At 43.5% G+C, this 23,537-nt stretch overlaps 1 protein-coding gene across 3 annotated transcripts in view; it reads left to right on the top strand.

Moving 5' to 3' along the window:
- AK9 (adenylate kinase 9) overlaps nucleotides 1-19,287 on the top strand; it is a 209,406-nt gene extending 190,119 nt beyond the window's left edge. For all 3 annotated transcript variants that reach the window (XM_040350222.1, XM_040350223.1, XM_040350221.1), the window contains 3 exons: nucleotides 3,563-3,665; nucleotides 17,980-18,094; nucleotides 18,952-19,287. In XM_040350222.1, the coding sequence (XP_040206156.1) occupies nucleotides 3,563-3,665; nucleotides 17,980-18,094; nucleotides 18,952-19,154 (421 nt within the window). In that variant the 3' untranslated portion in view covers nucleotides 19,155-19,287. The remainder of the gene's footprint in view (nucleotides 1-3,562; nucleotides 3,666-17,979; nucleotides 18,095-18,951) is intronic.
- Nucleotides 19,288-23,537: the final 4,250 nt, after the last annotated feature.

Below are 23,537 nucleotides of genomic sequence, written 5' to 3'. Positions count from 1 at the left end.
TTAAATATCGGCACTACATTGGGTCTGCGCCAATCCAGTGGTACTATTCCTGTCATTGAGTCCCTAAAAATTTGATACAGTGGCTTTGAAATGACAGAGCTCAATTTTAGGATCTGTGGGTGGATGCCATCTGGTCCAGATGCTTTATCCACCTTTATTCTGTCTAAATATTTCTGGACCATATCACTTTTGAGCCATTGTGTATCATTTGGGGCTTTATCACTACCAACCCAATTATGGACATGAGCTCCCCCATGCTCCTTTGTATGCACAGAGCTGAAGAAAGTAATACATTAGCCTTCTCTTTGTCCCCAGTCACCCAATCTAGATTATTTTGTCAGACTTGACCTTTTTACTATTGATATATCTGAAGAATTTCTTGGTTTGTCCTATCTTTTGCAATCTGTCGTTCATTTTGAATTTTTGCATCCTTGATTTCCTTTTTACATATCCTGTTATATTCTTTGTAACATTTAAAGGACACTAATGTTCTTTCATTCTTATTTTTAAAAAGCTATTTTCTTATAGTTTTTTTAACTTTGGCCGTGAGCCACAAAGGTTTTATTTTTAGCCTTTTAAACTTCTTGCCCATGGTAATATACTTTGCAGTGAGTTCACAAACAGTCTTTTTGAGGAATTCCCATTTCTGTTCTGTGCCCATTGATGCCAATATTCTCTTCCAGTCGAAGTCCTGGAGAGCAGCCCTCATCCTTGGAAATTTTGCTCTCTTGAAATTAAGTGTTTTTATCTTTCCGTATGTGGTTTTTGCTTGCAGCTAACATCAAATGAAATGATGTTATGGTCACTGCTACCCAGGTGTTCTTTTATTTGAACATCAGTAATACACTCTGCATGGTTTGAGATTACCAGGTCCAACAGAGCATCATTCCTAGTTGGGGCCTTAATAAGCTGGACCATAATATTGTCCTACAATAGGTTTATAAATTATTGACCTTTAACTGTCCCAGCAGTGCCATTACTCCAGTTAATTTCTGGGTAGTTAAAATCCCCCATTATTATCACCGTCCCAGCCCTTTCCATCTGTGCAAGGAGCTGAGTCTCCACCTCCTCATTAACATTGGGTGGTCTATAACAAACTCCAATGAATAACTTTGAACTATGCAAATTTGTATGCAGATCCACCCATAATGCTTCAGACTCATCACACTCTGTAAGGTTGCCTCTAAGGTGTGCTTTGTGTTTAATTAGCCCCTTTAACGAGAGGTTGTAGATGTATATCAATATATTCCCCAAACCTGGATGTAAGTGACTCTACTTCGCATACAATGGGTCTAACGGGGATAATACATTGATGCTGAGATTAGAACTAGATGCCACAGACAATAGAATGTCTGTGGTCTACAAGAAAATGGCTGCCGTAATACTATATATTGGTTGACAGAGCAACCGTCCCCCTGAGGAAGATACGTCACATTCCCGGTGTAGCAGAGCATCCCAGAGAGCCAGAAAAAGTCCTGTTTGGGGTTTATACATCTTCCAGGCTCCTCTCATACATTCAGGGATCTCTGATGCATGGTCCAGTTCGGACCTTGGTCCTCTCTCCCAGGAAAAATTTTTACTCGCCTGTGACAGACTGCTTTCGCTCTCTGCCTGGGATTATCAGACAACTTCGGTCTTTGAGAGCAACAGGTTTGTGAAAACTATTGAGCAGTTTATGTGGAAGCTGACAAGCTGTAGGGTTGCTTAGCCTGGTAGTGAGGGCCTGTATATTTGTGTAGTTTGTACCGAGACATGGCTAGGTTTTTGTTTGGCAATTTTTTTGTTTGTTTTTCCGAAACACTATACAGCATCTGTATATCAATTTGTATATATCACCAATAAACACTGTACTGTTTGTCACTACCTCACTGGATTTGGTATCTATGCCTGAAGGACTGCTCATCCCAGGGAGCTTTGTACCTGCTACCTGTCCCCCAGGTTACACCTGTATCGACACATGTTGGGGAGTAGATCAGGACGCTGTAGGAGGCAGTGGATCGGTCTCAGCAAGGAAAATACATATTCGTTCAGCGGACACAGCATTCCATTTGGTCTGTTAAAGAGTGAGTGAGTGTCCTAAAGAAGGGGTTAATTGTTATTAATAAATGGAGTGTAAACTATATCACATTATCTAGTCTTTTTTTTATCATATACATGTGGAAAATGTGCCAGCAACCAGTCCAGGATCCCAATACAATCACTGAACCCGGAGGTGGTTCATATGTGTGTTTTGACCAGGCTTAATTGCAAGGTCACACGCTCTAAGGTGAGCGCATATACTGAAGGGGGAGCACCTGAGTGGACACAAGGACATGCTTGCTATCACCAGTTGTTTTGGATTTAAATTTTGAATAGACTTCATATATAATTTTATGTCAACCCTTTTTTTTACGTGAACTTGTCAACAGCACCTTGCACATAGCACTTTGAGTGCATGGGAACACGTTTGCGTAGACAATTTGAGCACTTCTGCATTGGACTTTCTTTATGACAGATGATGATATTATAATATTTTATATGTTGCACTATAATGTGCATAGTCACACTTTATTGATATTTAGATTTGTCACTAGAGCACTTTATATATTAGGTTTGCCATTGATATTCTAGAGTGTGTGTGTGTGTATGTATGTATGTATGTATGTATGTATGTATGTGTGTGGGGTAATAAGGGGGAGAGGGGAAATTTAAGCGGTAGAGGATTTGTGCTAGGACGGGGGGTTTGGGGAGGGAAAGGATTTAAGCTTTGAGGGGGATTTGTTCTGGAACCACCCTAATCACCTGTGCAGTGTTTGTGTAGCCCCATGCTCTCCCGAGATCTGCCCGCTGGACAACTGTGAATTGCCGTGCTGAGACCGTATCAACTCTATGGAGCGTCAGCTGTGACTGGGATGTCATTAAAGTTCATGTGTGTGTAAAGGCAGGCATCCCAATACTTTTAACAATATAGTTGTGTGTGTGTGTGTGTGTGTGTATATATGTGTATATACACACACACACACACACACACACACACACACAGACACAGACACACGTGTGTTTGAGCTTTGAGTGCACACCCTAATGCAATAGGCTGCACACGCCTATGTCTGGAAGAAGGAGAATTTTTTTCGTTTGGGAACAATTTTGGCTTGCAAAGGGAATTTATTCATAGGGGTAAGTGTAAAGATTATTGCTAAAATGTTTTGGGGGGGGCGGCATCTTGGCCCTGAGCTGTAGATGTCCCGCCACTGCTTTAGGTCACTGTTATACACTTGTACAACACAGCAACACGATCATCCTAAAGGCAAGTACATTTTTACTGTAATTTATGTATGTTCGATTTATGCTCCACTTAGAGTAGCTTTTCCCACTGACCTTCCAACAGGGATTATATAATGACTATTGGTATGTTTTCATTGAAAGAATGCCCAGAGTCCCAAGCTGGCTTTTTCTGCCCTTGAAGTTATTCACCACTTGCTTCTAGCAGCTGAGGAAGTATACAAAAATGTGCAATAAATTTCAGCAGTGGGATAAAGAGACTAGCAATCACCAAACATAACCCTTGTCGATTTGTTTCTAGATTCCCAGAACAGTATTGGAACCACACACTTCCATCTAAACTGCCACCAAAGATGGAGCCAATTGTGCTAACGTCTCTTCCTTTAACTGGATATCTGGAACAGGTAACAAATGAATATAACATACGGATTGTAATGTAGTATAACGATTTATAGTACTGAGATCGGGTCAGGCATCGGGAGCATTTGTGCGAGTACAAGTACTCACGCAAATGCTCAGTATCGGTCCCGATACTAGTATCGGGACAACCCTAGCGCAGACCAATCAATATACGCCTATTGCGTGTTTTTTTTTTTTAACCAAAAATATGTAGAAGAATACGTATAAGTCTAAACTGAGGAATTAAAAAAAAATTGTGATATTTATTAAATCAAAAAGTAAAAAATATATATATTTTTTCAAATTGTCTCTTTGTTTGTTTATAGCGCAAAAAATAAAAACCGCAGAGATGATCAAATACCACCAAAAGAAAGCTCTATTTGTGGGGTAAAAAAAACAAAGATTTCATTTAGGTACAGTGTTGCATGACCACGCAATTATCATTCAAAGTGCAACAGCGCTAAAAACTAAAAATTGGTCTAGGCAGAAAGGGGGTGAAAATGCCCTGTATTGAAGTGGTTAAAGGAACCTATTTAGAAAATAAAAACGAACCTTTACAACCCCTTTAAATACCCAGCCTGGCCTTTGGTACACACAGCAATGGTCTCAGCGTCTTCCTGGATAGCACCACTCAAAGGTGCATATTGCCAAACGATCTCCATAAAGAAATAAAAGCTTCCATAGTGTCAAATCTTAATGGTAGTTTAATAGGTAGAAAAAGTATTGCACTTACAATCAAGTTGAATATATAAAGCATAAAAACATCCAGCCGGTTGTGTTTTTTTATGCTTTATTCAACTTGATTGCAAGTGCAATACTTTTTCTACCTATTAAACTACCATTAAGATTTTACACTATGGAAGCTTTTATTTCTTTATGGGGATCGTATGGCAATATTAACTTTTTTTGTGTAGCATCTTCCTGGCTAGCACCACTCGGTTTTTGTTAAACATTTTAGCACAACTTAATTTTTGAAAAGTTAATTAACCACTTCATTACTGGGCACTTAAACCCCCTTCGTGCCCAGACCAATTTTCAGCTTTCAGCCCTGACGCCTTTTTAATGACAATTGCGCGGTCATACAACACTATACCCAAATTATATTTTTATATTTTTTTTCCCACAAATAGCTTTCTTTTGTTGGTATTTGATCACCTCTGCGGTTTTTATTTTTTGCGCTATATACAAAAAAAGACAGAAAATTTTGAAAGAAAAACAAAATTTTTAACTTTGTGTTATAATATCGCAATTTAAAAAAAAAAAAAAAAAAAATTTTTCCTCGGTTTAGGTCAAAACGTATTCTTCTACATATTTTCCCTATCAGTCTTTCAGGACAGCCACAACTTGAGAGATAGGCTCCTCCTCTTCCTTAGGAAACACTGCACAGCCTTTAAAATCTCTCCTCCCCCTGCTAGACCTCAGTTCTTAGTGTTTCCTCCGGTGGGGAGACACTGCTGAGGAACCAGGGCAGTGCAGTCAGGGGACTGTGGCCATAGTTTTTTCTATATGGGAGGCAAGGGCTTCCTAAAGGAGAAGATTGGGCGAAGACTTACCGCCAAAAACGCACCCCAACCCATGTCGAGCACGGCAGATGGCTTGTGGGGGGTCCCTATCGTGTCCACAGGACCGCAACGGGGGAACTCAGCTCCGGGCACCCTGATTTCAGGCCGCAGGTTGTTTTTTTGAAAATCGCGGGCCGAGTGGCGGGCGACGTCACTTCCGGTGCGCCTCGGAAAGGATTCCCTTTGACCCACGACTTCCGGTTCCGGGTCGCGGCGCTGATAGAGACCCACGCGTCCTGCTGGAGGTGTCGGATACTCGTTGGGATGAGTTAGACACAGCGCAACCACCCCACAATGTTGGTGACTTCTCCGGAACGGGACCCGACCAGGGACGCTACCTCCAGCCAGCCCAAGGTAAGGGTTTCCTGGGGAGGGTTTCCCAAGACCTTAGGCTGTGTCTTTTTCCTTCCTCTGCTTCCCCGTGGTGGTTGGGGGAGAGGAGGGAAAGGCAGCAGGGCACCTAGCAGTAGTGTCTGTCTAGTGCTTCCCAAAGGGTTGTAACCATGTTGTTGTTTTTAAAAAAAAAAAAAAAAGTTAAGTTAAGGAACTAGCCTCTACCTTTTCCTCTTTCAAAACCTTGTTTGAAAGGGTGCAACCCCCCCTGGTACCCACACAGGTTACAACCCACCCTGATGTTCAGGGTCTTGCACCTGCCTCTCCTGATCCTTCAGCGGAGGCAGTTGATTTTGCAGGCCCTTCTCAGGGGCAACACTCCTTATTGGAGAATGTTGCTTCCGACTCGCAGGCAGAGTCAGGTGAAGAAGACCAGGACGGTGAGTCCAAAAAGTCTTCCAGATATAAGCTATCTCTTGATGAGGTTGAGGAATTGCTAGGTGCCATTTACACGACCCTAGGCATTCACACGGATAATAAACCTCTTAGTCTCCATGACCAGATGTATAAAGGTCTGAGGGAACACAAGGGCAGGGTCTTCCCAGTGCACGAACTTCTGGTTGATACTGTTAAGAAGGAGTGGCAGGACCCTGAAAGAAAGCCTTTCTTTTCTCAATCCCTTAAGAGAAGGTTTCCCTTTGCGGAAGATTCCACGTCCGTTTGGAATAAGATGCCCAAATTAGATGCGGCCTTTTCCCAGGTCTCTAAAAAGACTGATTTGGCATTTGAAGATATGGGCAACCTGACGGATGCTATGGATAAAAGGATGGACTCGTTGCTAAAAAAAGCTTGGGAGTCCATAATTGGCAATTTAAAACCAGAATTAGCAGTTACAGTAGTGGCCCGTAATTTAGAGCACTGGCTCTCAAAGATCCAAGAACATATTGAGGCGGATACGGACAAGGACACTATTTTGGCTTCCTTCCCCACAATTTTAAAGGGGGTAGCCTACATTGCGGATGCTTCAGCAGAATCCGTCCGCATGTCAGCCAGGTCAGCAGCTCTGGCTAATTCTGCCAGAAGAGCTCTCTGGCTCAAGACTTGGTCAGGAGACATTGCGTCCAAGTCCAAGTTATGTGGGATTCCCTTTACAGGAGATCTCCTATTTGGTCCCGACCTGGAGTCAGTCTTAGACCGCACGGCGGATAAGAAAAAATCTTTTCCGTTTAAACGTAAAACTCCACTAAAAGGGAGAGGGTTTCGTCCCCAGAGACAGACAGGGGTTCCGAAACCAGAGACTCAAAAAAGGATCTGGACACCCAGGGGTAGGGGAAGAGGAGCGATTTTTCGCCCACCTGACCAGCCCCCCAAAAAACAATGACTCCCAGATCAGAGTGGGGGGAAGGTTGGGGGCCTTCCTCCCACAATGGGAGTCCCTTTCCCCAAACAGGTACGTCTTGGCGATAGTGAGAAGGGGGTATTCCCTGGAGTTCTCATCCCTTCCGCCGCAGAGGTACCTGGTCACTCAACTTCCCAGAGCCAAGGAAAAAGCAGAGGCTCTAGTGGGGGCATTGAGGGATCTGGAGGTCCAAAATGTTGTTTGCAGAGTCCCAAAAGGGGAGGAGAAAATAGGTTTTTACTCCCACATTTTCGTGGTAAGGAAACCCTCCGGCAAGTACAGGTTAATTTTAAACCTGAAACCGCTGAACAAGTCTGTAACATACAAAAGATTCCGTATGGAGTCAATTTTCACGGTAAGGGCCCTCCTACCACAGAATTGCTTTATGGTCTCCCTGGACCTCAGGGACGCGTACCTGCACGTACCCATTGCAGAGGGGTCTCAGGAGTTTCTACGGCTAGCGATAGACTTGGGAACTTTGGTGGTGCACCTACAGTTCCAGGCCTTGCCATTCGGTCTATCCTCCTCACCCCGTGTGTTCACAAAGGTCCTGGCGGAACCTATAGCTTTTCTGCGTCTTCAGGGAGTGGGTATAATAGCTTACCTGGACGACCTGCTTCTTTTTGCAGCTTCTCCGGAACAAGTATCCAGGGACCTGGAACTAACCAAAAAGACCCTTATGGACCTAGGTTGGCTGTTAAACCTGGAAAAATCCAGTCTAATACCATCGCAGCGCATTCCTTATTTAGGGTACACCCTGGACTCCACCCTTCTAAGGGTCTTCCTTCCATTAGAGAAGGCTCTAAAGTTAGAAAAATCGGTATCTGCCCTCCAGGGCAGCCATCAGGTTTCAATCAGATTCCTGATGTCAACACTAGGGCTGTTAACGTCCACTCTACCGGCAGTCCAGTGGGCAGGGGTTCACTTTCGGGCCCTGCAGGCCTTTGTACTCAGAGTCTGGGACCACAGCTTAGAACGCCTAGACGTCCTGGTACAGGTCCCAAGTCAGGTAAAGAGATCCCTCTGGTGGTGGAGGAAGATCACCAATTTGTCGCAGGGTCGTCTATGGCATATCCGGTCTCCACTGATTGTCACCACAGACGCCAGCGGCAGAGGTTGGGGGGCTCACCTGGGTGTACTTCCAGCACAGGGTGTTTGGGAAGTGGCAGAGCTGAAACATTCCTCCAACTGGAAGGAGCTGAGGGCGATCGGTTTAGCTCTCATCTTCTTTCAGGAGAGACTTCGAGGACACCACGTCCAGGTGAGGTCAGACAATTCGTCGGCCGTGGCCTACGTGAACAAACAGGGTGGCACCAGGTGTGTAGCCCTGTCGGCCATAACAACAAGAATCTTTCGCTGGGCCGAAACAAACACCCTGTCCTTATCAGCAGTTTTTCTAAGGGGGATAGAAAACAGTACAGCGGATTTCCTCAGTCAAAGTCAACTGAGGGAAGACGAGTGGTCCCTCAATCAGGAGGTCTTCCATCTTTTGGTCAAGAGATGGGGGTCTCCGGAGATAGACCTCTTCGCGTCCAGGGAGAACGCAAAAACACATTGGTTTTTCTCTCGGGGCAGGGGAGAGGGAGCAAGAGGGATAGATGCCCTATCCCAGAGCTGGCGATTCGGGATTTGTTACGCCTTCCCACCCCCAGCTCTTCTACCACTGGTCCTGAGAAAATTTCAGCTGGAGAACACCTCACTTATCCTTGTGGCACCCCACTGGCCCAAGAGGGCTTGGTTTTCGGTTCTCAAGCAACTGACCACAGAACCCCCTCTTTTTCTTCCTCTTCGAGAGGATCTCCTCTCGCAGGGTCCAGTTCTATGCCCACAGGTACACAGGTGGAACCTTGCGGCGTGGTTACTGAGGAGTCCTTGCTGAGGTCCAGAGGTTTTTCGGACAAACTGACTGCCACCCTTCTTAACAGTAGGAAGAAGGAGACGCGTTCTATCTATAGAAAAGTTTGGCTTAGTTTTAATACTTGGTGCCAGGAATTTTCCTTTCCAGCACAAAGCCACAAGTCCGTTCTAGAGTTTCTTCAGTGCGGAGCGGATAAAGGCTTGTCAGTGAGTACCCTTAAAAGCCAGGTCTCAGTGTGTTTCTGGAGAGCCCTCTAGCCTCCAATCCTTGGATCATCAGGTTCTTTAGGGCTTTGTCCAGACAGAAACCTTCTCAGGGACCTCCCTTCCCCAAGTGGGATCTATCACTAGTTTTACAGGTGCTAACAGGGTTGCCCTTTGAACCCTTAGACAAGTGTTCGTTAAAGGATTTAACGTTTAAGACAGTCTTTTTAGTTGCAGTGACTACTGCCAGGAGGGTCAGTGAATTGGAAGCCCTGTCCATTCGTCCTCCTTTTTGTGTAATTTTTCCAGATCGGGTTGTTTTTCAAACCGATCCGGCTTTCCTTCCGAAAGTGGCTTCTAAGTTTCATAGAAGCCAGGAGGTTGTGTTACCTTCATTTTGTTCCAATCCCTCAGGTGAAAGGGAATTTAAGTTTAGTACACTAGATGTTAGGAGATGCATCCTACAGTACTTGGAGCTGACTCGGGGTTTTAGGAAGTCAGACTCTTTGTTTGTTTTGTTTTCTGGGACTAGAAAGGGACAAAAAGCGTCTCGGCGCACAATTGCTAGATGGCTTAGACTAGTTATTGGGCAGGCTTACTCCTTGACTGGTAGGGAAGTCCCTACAGGAATAAAGGCACACTCTACTCGAGCGGTGGCTACTTCTCAGGCTGAGAGGGCTGGAGCGACGCCAGATCAAATATGCAAAGCCGCAACTTGGTCCAGCTACGCCACCTTCATCAAGCATTATAGAGTAGACTTGGTGTCAGCAGGTGAACAAGCCTTTGGGAGAAAAGTCTTGCAAGCCGTGGTCCCACCCTAATTTGTAAGTACTCGATTATCCTCTCAAGTTGTGGCTGTCCTGAAAGACTGATAGGGAAAAATGGAGTTACACTTACCGGTAACGTCCTTTCCAGTAGTCTTTCAGGACAGCCCTAGTTACCCTCCCGAAAAGTTGGAAGAATGGGTTTTTAATCCAGGAACATAGTATGATATTGATGTTTAAACTATGGATTACTAACATGTTCTTGTGTCTCCCCAGCGGACCGGAGTGCTCGTATAAAAACTGAGGTCTAGCAGGGGGAGGAGAGATTTTAAAGGCTGTGCAGTGTTTCCTAAGGAAGAGGAGGAGCCTATCTCTCAAGTTGTGGCTGTCCTGAAAGACTACTGGAAAGGACGTTACCGGTAAGTGTAACTCCATTTTTTGTTAAAAATCGCAATAAGTGTATATTGATTAGTTTGCGCAAAAGTTATAGCGCCTACAAAATAGGGGATAGATTTATGATTTTTTTTTTTTTTTTTACTATTAATGGCGACGATCTGCTATTTTTTTTTTTTTTTTGTCAGGCCTGCGATTTTGCGGCGGACATATCGGACACTTTTGACACAATTTTTGGACCATTCACATTTATACAGCGATCAGTGCTATAAAAATGCACTAATTACTGTATAAATGTGACTGGCAGGGAAGGGGTTAACACTAGGGGGTGAGGAAGGGGTTAAATGTATTCCCTGGGTGTGTTCTAACTGTGTGTGGGGGGACTGACTGGGGGAGGTGACCGATGCTGTGTCCCTATGTACAAGGGACACAGCATCGGTCTCCTCTCTCCCTGACAGGACGTGGAGCTCTGTGTTTACACACAAAGCTCCACGTCCCTGCTGTCACCGCCGATCGCGGGTACCTGGCGGACATCGCGGCTGCCAGGCACACGCATCGGCTTCCCAGCGATGCACCGGGCACAGTGTTTCCCCGCTGCGCGTCCCCAGCGGCGCGCACAGGGAATGTAAACAGGACGTCCACCCGGCACTTGAGAGCCGCGCTGTGAACGTCTTTCGTCTACAGCACGGGTCTCAAGTGGTTAATCATAAACATTGTTTGCAAACATAAACTTGCTATTTACTATAGGTTAACCACTTCAGCCCCAGAGGATTAGGCTGCTGAATGACCAGAGGACTTTTTACAATTTGGCACTGCGCTGCTTTAACTGGTAATTGTGCGGTCATGCAATGTTGTACCCAAACAAATTGGTTTGCATTCTTTTTTCCCCCCCCACAAATGGAGCTTTCTTTTTATGGTATTTTATTGCCTCTGATTTTTTTTTTTTGCGATATAAACGGAAAAAGACCGAAAATTTTGATAAAATATATATTTTCAAATTTTTGTTATAAGAAGAATCCAATAAACTCAATTTTACATCTGTCATACATTTAGGCCAAAATGTATTCCGCCACATGTCTTTGGTAAAAAAAATGTGAATAAGCGTATATATATTGATTTGCGCAAAAGTTATAGCGTCTACAAAGTAGGGTACATTTTCTGGAATTTAACCACTTAAGCCCCGGACCAAAATGCTGCCTAAAGACCCAAGGGGTTTTTACAATTCGGCACTGTGTCGCTTTAACAGATAATTGCGCGGTCGTGCGACGTGGCTCCCAAACAAAATTGGCGTCTTTTTTCCCCCACAAATAGAGCTTTCTTTTGGTGGTATTTGATCACCTCTGCGGTTTTTATTTTTTGCGCTATAAACAAAAATAGAGCGACAATTTTGAAAAAAATGCTATATTTTTTACTTTTTGCTATAATAAATATCCCCCAAAAACATATAGAACATTTTTTTTTCCTCAGTTTAGGCCGATACGTATTCTTCTACCTATTTTTGGTAAAAAAAATTCGCAATAATCGTTTATCGGTTGGTTTGCGCAAAATTTATAGTGTTTACAAAATAGGGGATAGTTTTTTTGCATTTTTTTTTATTTTTTTTACTACTAATGGCGGCGATCAGCGATTTTTTTCGTGACTGCGACATTATGGTGGACACTTCGGACAATTTTGACACATTTTTGGGACAATTGTCATTTTCACAGCAAAAAATGCATTTAAATTGCATTCTTTATTGTGAAAATGACAGTTGCCGTTTGGGAGTTAAACACAGGGGGAGCTGTAACATTTAGGGATCACTGTGTATGTGTTTACTAGTGTAGGGGGGTGTGGCTGTAGGAATGACGTCATCGATCGTGTCTTCCCTATAAATGGGATGACGCGATCGATGCGCCGACACAGTGAAGCACGGGGAAGCCGTGTTTACACACGGCTCTCCCCGTTCTTCAGCTCCGGGGAGCGATCGCGACGGAGCGGCTATAAACGAATAGCCGCGCCGTTGTCCCGGATCGCTCCTGAAGCCACGGGGACCGCCGCATGTACGGGGGGGGGTCCCGATCGGACCCCCGACCCACGTCAAGCAGGGCACGTATATATACGTTGATGTGCCTGCCTGTGCCATTCTGCTGACGTATATCTACATGAGGCGGTCCTTAAGTGGTTAATGCAGCTTTTAGTTTGACTGCCTATGATTTCTTGAGGTGCTAAAATGGTAGGGCAGTACAAAAAACAAAAACAAATGACCCAATTTTGGAAAGTAGACACCCCAAGGAAATTGCTGAGAGGTCCAAATCCGCTGCCAGAAAAAAAAATCTCATACACCAATTGAACTCTGAGCAAGCTCGACACATCAGTCAAAATCATTGTATGGTTACAGCAACATACACAAAATAGAAAATATGTGTATATATACAATGAAGTTGATGTTGAACAAATGATTTTAAAAAAAGTATTAGAACATCATGAGGACCAATACTGGCATATTCCCAAAGTATGTGCATAATCTCGAATGAACAACAATAAGAAAATATATATATATATATATATATATACTGTGTGTGTGTGTATATATGTATATGTGTGTGTGTGTGTATTTGATGTGTAGAAGAGAAATACTAGCTAAACTAGCTAAGAAAAACGTTGTCTGCTGTCTATTCGCACCTATTTCTCTTCTATGCATTAATTATTTATATATATATATATATATATATATATATATATATATATATATATATATATATATATATACCGTATTTGTCTGCGTATAATGTGCACTTTTTTCCCCTTTAAAATAAGGGGAAAATCGTGGGTGCGCGTTATAAGCCGATCCGCTGTCTCTGAACGCCGCCGTCGACATATACCGTGCGCAGTACACTCGGGTACACTCGGCTATGCTTGGCCGCGCTCGCGGTCACGCCCTGTGCCACCTCCTAGCCTTTATGCGAGAGGAGCCGAGCGTACTGTGCTCGGTATATGTCGACGGCGGCGCTCAGAGACAGCGCGGGAGAAGCGGGGAGGACACCACCGAGGTCGCAGACAGACGCCGGACCGGACAAGGCCGCCGATGGACGCCGGGCAAGACACCGACAAACTGTAAGTAATACATTTTTTTTCCCCAGGAATTTCCCTCTAGAGTATGGGTGCGCGCTATACGCCGGTTCGCGCTATAGGAAGATAAATTTTATATATATATATATATATATATATATATATATATATATATATATATATATATATATATATATATATATATATATATATATATATATATATTTTTTTTGTATATTTATTTTTTTATTTTTATTTTTCATTGACGTTCATTCGAGATTATGCACATACTTTGGAAATATGCCAGTATTGGTCCTCATGATGTTCTAACACTTTGTTTTTAAAATCATTTTAAAACTTCATTGTGTATACATGTTTTCTATTTTGTGTAAGTTGTAAATATACAATGATTTTGACTGATGTGTCGAGCTTGCTCCGAGATAAATTGGTTTATCAGATTTTTTCTGGCAGTGGATTTGGACCGAACTCTTTACTTCAGATTTGAGTGCAAGTACCGTGTATTCTAGCCTGGTTTTCTTTGTAACACCAGCTGATTACAAATTTTAATTGGTTAGTTACCCTGTAACCTAATGATAACATATTAGAGCAGTATATAGGTGATTGTGGTGTCTAGCTCCAATAGGTAATGACTAAGTGCTGATATTTGTGCGAAACTCATCTACCTTTTTGTCCCCTGCTCCATCTGTCGACCACTTGTCATATGAGGATTTACTAAAAGGATTTTTGGAAGTGCAGACGTCCGGAATTAATTCTTCATGTCACTAAATGATATATTGCTCACACATGCCATGGGCATATGTGGAATTACACCCAAAAATACATTCTGCTGCTTCTCCTGAGAACGGGGATACCACATGTGAGACTTTTTGTGAGCCTAGCCATGTACAGGACCCCGAAAACCAAGCACTGCCTTCAGGATTTCTAAGGGCGTAAAATTGTGATTTTACTCCTCACTACCTATCAGTTATGGAGGCCCTGAAATGTCCAGATAGCACAAAACCCCCCAAAATACCCAATTTTGGAAAGTAGACACCCCAAGGTATTTGTTGAGAGGCATGGTGAATATTTTGCAGCTCTCATTTGTTTTTGAAAATTAAGAAAGAAAATAAATTTTTTTTATTTTTTCAAAACTTTGACAAAAGCAAGATCTGCAAAATACTCACCATGCCCCTCGGCAAATAGCTTGGGGTGTCTACTTTCCAAAATGAAGTCATTTGGGGAGGTTTTGTGCTATCTGGGCATTCCATGGCCCCCCGAAACTGTGGTAGGCAGTCAGGAGTGAAATAAAAAATTTACACCCTTAGAAAGCCTGAAGGCGGTGATTGCTTTTCAGGGTCCCATATGCGGCTAGGCTTCCAAAAAGTTCCACACATGTGGTATCCCCGTACTCAGGAGAAGCAACAGAATGTATTTTGAGGTGTAATTCCACATATGCCCATGGCATGTTTGTGCAATATATCATTTAGTGACAAAGAAAAACAATGTGTCTCTCAGCAAATAGCTTGAGGTGTCTACTTTCCAAAATGGGGTCATTTGGGGTGGTTTTGATCTGTCCTGGCATTTTATGCACAACATTTAGAAGCTTATATCACGCATCACCCACTCTTCTAACCACTTTTTGTTTACATGGAAGAAAATTACTTTAAACCCCAAAACATTATATATATATATATATATATATATATATATATATATATATATATATATTTAAAGCAAAAGCCCTACAGGTTAAAATTGTGGGTGTTGCATTTTTTTTACACCGTATTTTGCGCAGTGATTTTTTAAAAAATTCTTTTTTTTTTTTTTAAAAACCCACTTTTTTTTTTATTTTAATGCACTAAAACATACTATATTGCCCAAATGTTTGATGACATAAAAAAAAAAAAAAAAGATCTTGGGCTGAGTACATGGATACCAAACACGACATGCTTTAAAATACTACATACATTTTTAAAGTCCTTACAACTTTAGATTTAGAGAGGAGGTCTACTGCTAAAATTACTGCCCTCGATCTGACCTTCGCGGTGATGCCTCACATGCATGGTGCAATTGCTGTTTACATATGATGCCACACCAACGCTTGCGTTTGCCTAGGCGCAAGAGCAGGGGGAGAACATGTTTTTTTGTTTTTTTATTGTTGCTTTTTATTTTTAAACTGTTCCTTTTCATTTTTATTTTTATAATTTTTATTGTTATCTCAGGGAATGTAAACATCCCCTATGATCGCAATAGGTAGTGACGGGTACTTTTTTTTTTTTTTTTTAAGCGGATGTGCCATGGGGAAAAAATATTAAAAGCCAGCAGCTACAAATACTGCAGCTGCTGACTTTTAATATTAGGATACTTACCTGTCCTGGAGTCCAGCGCTGATCGCAGCAGAGCACGAGCGATCGCTCTTCTCTCTGCTGCCATCCACGCTGAGGGAACCAGGAAGTGAAGCGCTGCGGCTTCACTGCCCGGTTCCCTACGGCGCATGTGCGAGTCGCGCTGCGCCCGCCGATTGGCTCACACGCTGTGTGCTGGGAGCCGAGTGTTCCCAGCACACAACGGGCGACAGACGGGAAGTCAGAAAAACCCGTCTTTTGCCCGTAGCGTGTGGCCGGAAGTGGGTGCAAATACCTGTCTTTAGACAGGTATCTGCACCCCCCTCCCCCCTGAAAGGTGTCAAATGTGACACCGGAGGGGGGGAGGGTTCCGATCAGCGGGACTCCACTTTAGGGTGGAGAACCGCTTTAAGACCCTGGATCTCTCCTCTGCCCTCAAAGCATCTGACCACAAATGGCCCAATTCCCCAATGGCGCTGTTTATATACAGTGAAATCTAGGTCATGAAATGCTCCTAGCTTCCGGTTCCTAAGGCCATAGAGATAATTGGAGCCCTTCTGGTCTCTGATCAGCTCTATAGTCAGCTGGCAGAACCACCGGCTGCATTATCAGGTTCCCTGTTGGGACAGGAGAGCCAGAGGAAAAAAAGCAGTCTAGAGGCTAATTAGCTGCTAGGATTAAACCCACAGGTATCATTCTGGTATAACCACTCAAAGTCCAGCAACATACCAGTACATTGCTGGTCCTTGTTGGGCAGATATTGTAATCTATTTTTTTTTTTCATGCAGCCTGTGGGCTGAACAAAGATTGATCGGTGGTTATGCCCACCATTAGAATACCTCCCTTCATCCATCCACTTCTAATGATGGGCATACTTGCACCATTTTGTTTTTAACTGTGGTGGTGAAATCACCTCTTACAGCGCTGGAGTTGCTGATTTACGTATCGTGGTAAACAAAAGCGGCTAGCAGGACATTTTTTACCGTCCTGCTAGCGCACCGCTCCAGTGTGAAAGCCCTTCTGGCTTTCACACTGGAGTAAATAGGGACAGGTTTTTAAGGGCGTATTGCAGGCGCTATTTGTAACGCTATATAGCCCCTGCAATACGCTCCAGTGTGAAAGGGGTCCTACTTTCTTCATATCATGATATACAGCTGCAATTTTTCTACTTTGAAAAAGTGAAATCCGCCAGTGTTGCTTCTATAGAAATAAACTGACACACGTATAGGTTTATTATACTTTATCTAATAAAATTCTACCACCCCCCTTGTCAACCAGGGAGCATGGAATTAATTAATTAATTGTGTCTGTCTCTGTGTTGCAATATATAGGTAGTGCGAAGAATTAAAAAAAAATCTATTTAGTGCATGGGTAATAATTAGGGTTGTTGCTGATTAAAATTTTCGTGTTTGATTAATCGATTTTTTTTAAATCGATTAATCGACTAATTTCGAATAATTATAACGCACATACAGATCCAACTACTTTTAGCTGATCTCCTTGCATTGCAACTCTGCATTAGTCAGTGGTGAATGTGGTATACACTATATACAATCACCCGACACTAGTTAGTTTCCACAATCCATGACTTAACGTCACTGTTCACACAAATGTTTTAAATTGAAATTGTAGAACTGACGCAAGTAATTTTTTCTTATTAAACTTTAAGAAAAACGTAGAAAGTTAGTTTAACTTTAATTATAAAACGTATCTGGTATATTGACTGTCAGTCACTTTATAGTAGGCAAGTAGGCATCACTTTAGCCAGTCGCACAGACATACCAGAGTGTTTACATTTTCTGGAAGCAGACATGATCGCATTTTATTGAAGAACTAAAAATAACAATGGTTATTTTTGCCCCCTTCCCTTGATGGAGCCTGATGCATCCTCCTGCTCCACAGATGCAAAGGTACCTCAATCCAATGGGTGCAGTTTGCTCGCATCCAGCAGGGCAAGTCTCATTGTCCAGGCTGTCCGGTGATGTCAAGAATTTTGATCGATCAAAAAAATTAGATTAATCGAGGAGTTAATCTTTAATTTCCCCAGCCCTAGTAATAATATAACTGGAGTCATCAAAGGCTATGTATTGGTCTTACCAAATATCATTACAACTTTACTTTTACTGAAGTTTTTATTTATGGACTGTACTCCCCTCCACAATGTTTTCTCCATGGAAAAATACTCACCTGCAGGGCTGCTCAGCTTTTTTTTCAACACAGTCCCACCTGGGCCCTTCACTTGCTGTGTTCCCCATTCATTTCTATGGATGGGTTCAAACTCATGCTCCACATTCAGTTTCCTCTGTTTTTGCTGACACCTAATTGACATGCATTGGTTATGTACAATGTATTTTCACAGAAAGAAAATGAAAATGTTTTTTATTCTGATGTACTTCTTATTTATTTATTTTCAGGGAGCAGCCACTGCTTTAATAAAGGCTTTAAATGATGTAGGCTGTTTAAAGCCTAAGTATCCTTTTCTAAGCGTAAAACGATCTGCTCTGTTATATATCGCCTATCACCTCAAAGGTAAGAAATAATAGGGTGAATTTGTTTAGTTTTACATTTCTTCAAGTACAACTAAAGACTCCTGTATTTCAACCTAACACGTACCAAATTTTAAAGATAGTATAAGCAATTCTAAGTTACAATTTTCATTAGACTTGCCATACTTTATATAAAGTGATATATTCTAATAGTATGCAATTATATAACACAGAAGACTTTCCCACAAGAGAGCAGTAAAGCTTGGTACACACTATCCGTTTTTTTTCTCCTGTTCAACCTAGTGGGCTGGAAAAAATAACCCTGAAGAGCTCAGGAGGAGATTCTGTACTAACAATCTGATTTTAGTACAGCCATCTCCCCCTCTGAGCTATTGGATTCTGACAGGGGGACTGTAAATGGACAGCTATTTGCTGAGAGCAATGGATGTTAATCGGCAGACTTTTTTTGGCCCTTTCGACAGAAGCCAGACATTTGGCCAGCTTCTGTCAGATCGGCTGCCGTACATGGGGGGCCAAATGTTGGCTGATTTTCTATTGAACCGACGATATTGCCCAATATTCGGCCTTTGTGTACGGCCCCTAACCCAAAGCAGCTAATCAGAAAGTGTTCCATTTCTGTTGTGACTAGAGTAGATTGTGTGTGGTATTTACTGCTGCTGGATAATCAACTGCATTTTTATTGTGGATATCGAAAAATCAATTTTTATAAGCCAGAGCGTGTTGCTATTGGCAACCAAAAAATGTATTGGTTACATTTCAGACCTGCACTGAAAAAAATTGTCTTTTTCCTTCAAATGCTTTGATAATTGAGGCTCACTGTTTTCATATATTAACATCGCCAAATGTTAATACCAAGTGCTTTTTTTTTTTTTTTTGTAGCATACAATTCACGCAATTCAGATTATATCCGGAACAAATACAAGAAGAAGATAGAGAAATTTGTGGAGTGTTGTGATCTGATTACTTATCTGGGAGACAAGATGACTCGCAAATATAAAGAACCTCAGAGAAGACCTATTGATTTTGACTTCAAAATGCAGTCTTTTCTTTCACTGAAAAACGTGGATCCAATGTTTATTTAACAAGTGATTTTCCTGTATATGGAAACATAATACATGTATATTTAATATATGTTAAATCTCTATTGAATAGTGTGGATTATTAATACAATTTTAAAAAGCTCCATGCCACTTTAAATAAAGTAATGTCTCATAATTTGTATCTTTTTAATTCTTCAACTGAGATTGAACAAAGTAGCTTTCCAGGGATTTAGTGTCTGTTCTGCAGGTACAGAGAAACATGGGGCATAGTTACCGCTAAAATTAACCTTTGCTGGCCTTAAGCCCCGGTTCACACTGGGCTGCAGGAATTAAGCCGTGTGATTTCACTTCCGCTTGTCAGTCCCGATTTCGGACGCGCTTTCAGCCCTGGTTCACACTGGGTACGATTTGGAACGATTTGAGATGCGATTTGACATGTCAAATCGCATCTCAAATCGGCGGCAATTGTCGGCAATGGCACTGTCCTAATCAGTGCGACGCCGCATCTGCCATTTCAAAAAGTAGTTCCTGTACTACTTTTTGAGATTTCGGACCGCGATTTACATTAAATTGGGGCTGAAAACGCGGCAAAATCGCAGCCGCGAATTCGCGGTAAAATCGCGCTTTTTACCGCGATTTTGAATTCACAGCAGTGTGAACCTAGGCTGAGCCTAGGTTCACATTGGAGCGATTTGTCTTGCGATTTGAGAAATCAAATCGCATGACAAGTCGCAGCCTATTGGCGGCAATGGCACTGTTCCAATCGGTGCGACACCGATTTTGCGGTGCCCCACCGATTTGCAAAAGTATTTCCTGCACTACTTTTGCCGATTTCAGGTGCGATTTCTATAGACATTTGTGTATGAAGCCACACAAATGTCTATCAAGTAGCACCTGAAATCGCGCTGACCTTGCTACTTTGAAATCGCGCCTACTTCAAGCAAAGTAGCACGATTTCAAAGTAGCATCAGTGTGAACCAGGGCTCAGAGACATCTGTGCAGGCTCGCAGTCACTTTGGGTGTGTGGATTCATGGCACGTTACTTGTTCCCCGGGATGTAGTCTGGCCCTCCTTCTGCTGTTCAGGTCTCGGACTCGGTGGTCAGGTCAGAAGCACAACCCATTTTATTTAGTGTGGGGCTAGTGCTGGGTGTCTGGCATGATTTCTTCAATCAGCAATACATTGCCTCAACACATTGACCATCCACCACATGTTCTTGCATATCTATCAGGTATCCAGCACTTCAGACCTCTGCACTCCTCTTAGTTATTCATTTTTGCAGCTTACCCTCTGTCTTCACCCCACCGCGAACAGTCAGTCAGGGGTTTGTAGGTGTTTCACAGGGCTACTGAACTGATGTCGATTTGAAGTGTTCAATCTTCTCTGCAAGTTTGCAGGGGCTCCTCGGGTCAGCCCTAGCTCCCTTTCTCCCGTCGTATCCTCTCAATACTACAGTTCGTTCTCATGGCTGCATTTCCTGGATATCGGGCTCAATCCATCATGTACGGGTCATTGATTGGGTTCTGGGCAGTTGAAGGGGTCCATTCTTATCAGTTCATGGAACACAGGTTGCCCTCCTATCATAGCTGATGCATGCCGGATCCGTACAGTGAAGCTGTCCGGGTGTGCGCTACTCCACCAGAAAGATTGTTACCCTTCATCAAGTTTCTTATCTCACCTGCTTTTTGCCCTCTTTCAGGCTTACTGACCAGCTAGGCCAAGGCACACCTCAGACCTTGGTAGTTAGGGTATCGCATTTCCAAGTGAAGACTCTGACTACAAGTATTATTGTGCTGGGTTTACATACATGCAGACCTCTCCCTCTGCCTGCACCTCATTTAGTATAACTGCAAGCATGTCTCCCAGGCTGTGCCTTGTAGTCTCTCATTGGCTGTGCTCTCCTCCACGCTGTCACCTTCTGTACTCCAGCTGTCAGTCCATCCTTCTTATCCCCTGTCCTGTCCATTCACAAACGGCAGCTTCTCTCCCCTTACGTTCACCAGCTCTGCCCCTCCCCGCCATTGGACAACATACCCGCAAGTTCAGCAACATGCCCCCATATCCTGCCAATGCACCTCAGGGGGCATCTTCCGTATCTGTCTCTGGCCGATACATCTAGACAGGCGGCGCGCATGATCCCGTACACGCTATCACTGTCACAGTACGATGCGCTCTGAGCCAGTGGGTGCACTGTGATTGGCCGAACATGCCATGTGCAATGTGGGGGCGGGTCGTGAAGCAGACATGGGGGTCTGTGAATGGCCCTGCGGAGCTGGTGCTGGTCATGTGTGGGGGCGGGGCTGGACTGTGGATTCGATAATCTCGCCTGCTTGCTCCCGGAGTCCGGCACTACAGTAGAGGCGCTCCACCCCCAAACTCCAGCTCCCACACTTCCTGGCTCAAAGTGGCTCTCGGTAAGGCAGTCTAATGGGGTCTTTCGTGGGGAAGGGGACACTGATGGGTGGGTTCCCTGATCTAATCAATGGGGGACCGATATTAGGAAAAGGGAGTCTGTGGGGATTGCAGTGGATGGTACCAGTAGTTACCATCCACGCTAAGCGCAACGCATGATTGCTCTCCTCCAGGTCTTTAAAATCCTATAGTGTATAACAGTGTTTCCCAACTCCAGTCCTCAGGGCGCACCAACAGGTCATGTTTTCAGGATTTCCCTCAGATGAAACGGCTGTGGTAATTACTAAGGCTGTGTTCACACTACTACACTACTTTCATCCTACTTTGCTCTGCTACATTGGTCCTACATTTATCCTACTTTGGTCCTACATCCATCCTACTTTCATGAACAGGATACTACTTTGGTCCTTGTGTAGGACCAGTTAAGACGGCTCTCATAGGGAAACATTGATTTTAACACGTCATGCTACATGAGGCTCCCAATGTAGGACTGTTTGTCGGACAAGTGTGAACCCAGCCTACGGCAGTGAAACTGATCAAATCACCTGTGCAAAATAACGGAAAGCCTGAAAACATCACCTGTTGGTGTGCCTTGAGGACTGGAGTTGGGAAACACTGGTGTATACCACAAAAAGATTTGCCATGCGCCGCTAAAGTGTTCGGGTTTGGCTCAAGGAAAAGGTGGCAACCCTAGTCTTCCTATACATCCCACTCTCCACGGTTTGCGAGCCGCACATGCGCTGTAGCATGCAATAAGGTTGGGGTCATTAACACTTTAGTGTCTGCTGTGCTGTGAGCAAGCTCTGTGAGCATGTCGGCTTGGTTCGGTGTGTGTGCGCTGGGTGCTAGGCTGTGGCGGCCACTTCTATACAGAGGTTACCGAACCGAGAGCAGCGTGTACGGTAGACCGAAGAAGAGCGACCCCAATGGCAGCCGAGTGCGTGGACCGCTCAGCGAGACAGCTTCTGGCACTGCAGGTGTGTGTCAGTGCTAGATCCACATGGAGGGTGTAGTGTGATCTCCCCGATCACTGTGTGTGTGTAGTGTGATTGCCCCGATCACTGTGCGTATGTCTCCTACCTACCTTGTATGATAAGACACTGGGGGGAGAGACGTATGTACAATCCCTGCCCAGACCCCCTCCATGTACATAGCACACCCCTCATCAGGTCACATGGGATTTTCTCATGGCTCCTCCAATCTGTCCTCAGGTGTCCTGTGATATAATAATAATTATTCCTAGAATGGTCTCCTCAGTGTACACCTCTGTATTACCGGAACCAGGCATACAGCACTCCACCCACATTAAAGCTTTATTAAATCCCAAAATATATTATATATTGGATGTGGTGCTTGCATTGGTTTTCTTTTTGAGGGGGCGGGCTTTTTTCACTTTTTTTTCTGGCCAATAACACACCTCCTGAATTGGTGTCCCCGCTCTGGATGAAGAAGCACAGCAGCATTATGCGTCTGGAGGTGTTAAATGTAGTAGAAGATTTAGACACACTTGGAAATTGAAGCCAAACTCCAGCTCATACTTTATAAGCAGTTGCAACAGTTTATTCCTTTTAGGATAAAGGTTTACATTAATAAAATCTGATCATTGTAAGCCGCCCCCCCCCCCCCCCCATCACTGGTAAATGGTTTTCCTCAACCCTCTAGCTGCTACATCTGCAGGACAGCTTTTTCTGTTGAAAAACAAGAGACTTACTGGCTAGATCACTTGGTGAAAATAAGGGAGGCAAAAGCCTAAAAAAGAAAACTAATGCAGCCATCGCATCTAAGGCCCTTTTCACACTAGTGGACCAATCGGTTCCGCCTATCTGTTTTTCAGACGGACCCAATCGGGTGTAGGGCCTGATTCACACCTATCCAGGTTGCATATTCCATGGGAATTTCGCGTTTTTCATTACGCATTTTTTGATCCATTGAAGTCTATGGAACCAAAAGCCAGAAACAAATCCCTGGCCCTTACCATAATATGCACAGACGTGAACGTGACCCATAGGAAAC

This window comes from Rana temporaria, chromosome 4 (genome assembly GCF_905171775.1).
Source record: "Rana temporaria chromosome 4, aRanTem1.1, whole genome shotgun sequence".
Taxonomy (NCBI): Eukaryota; Metazoa; Chordata; class Amphibia; order Anura; family Ranidae; genus Rana; species Rana temporaria.
Note: the sequence above shows the minus strand (reverse complement) of the source record. Positions and strands in the feature narration are given on the sequence as shown.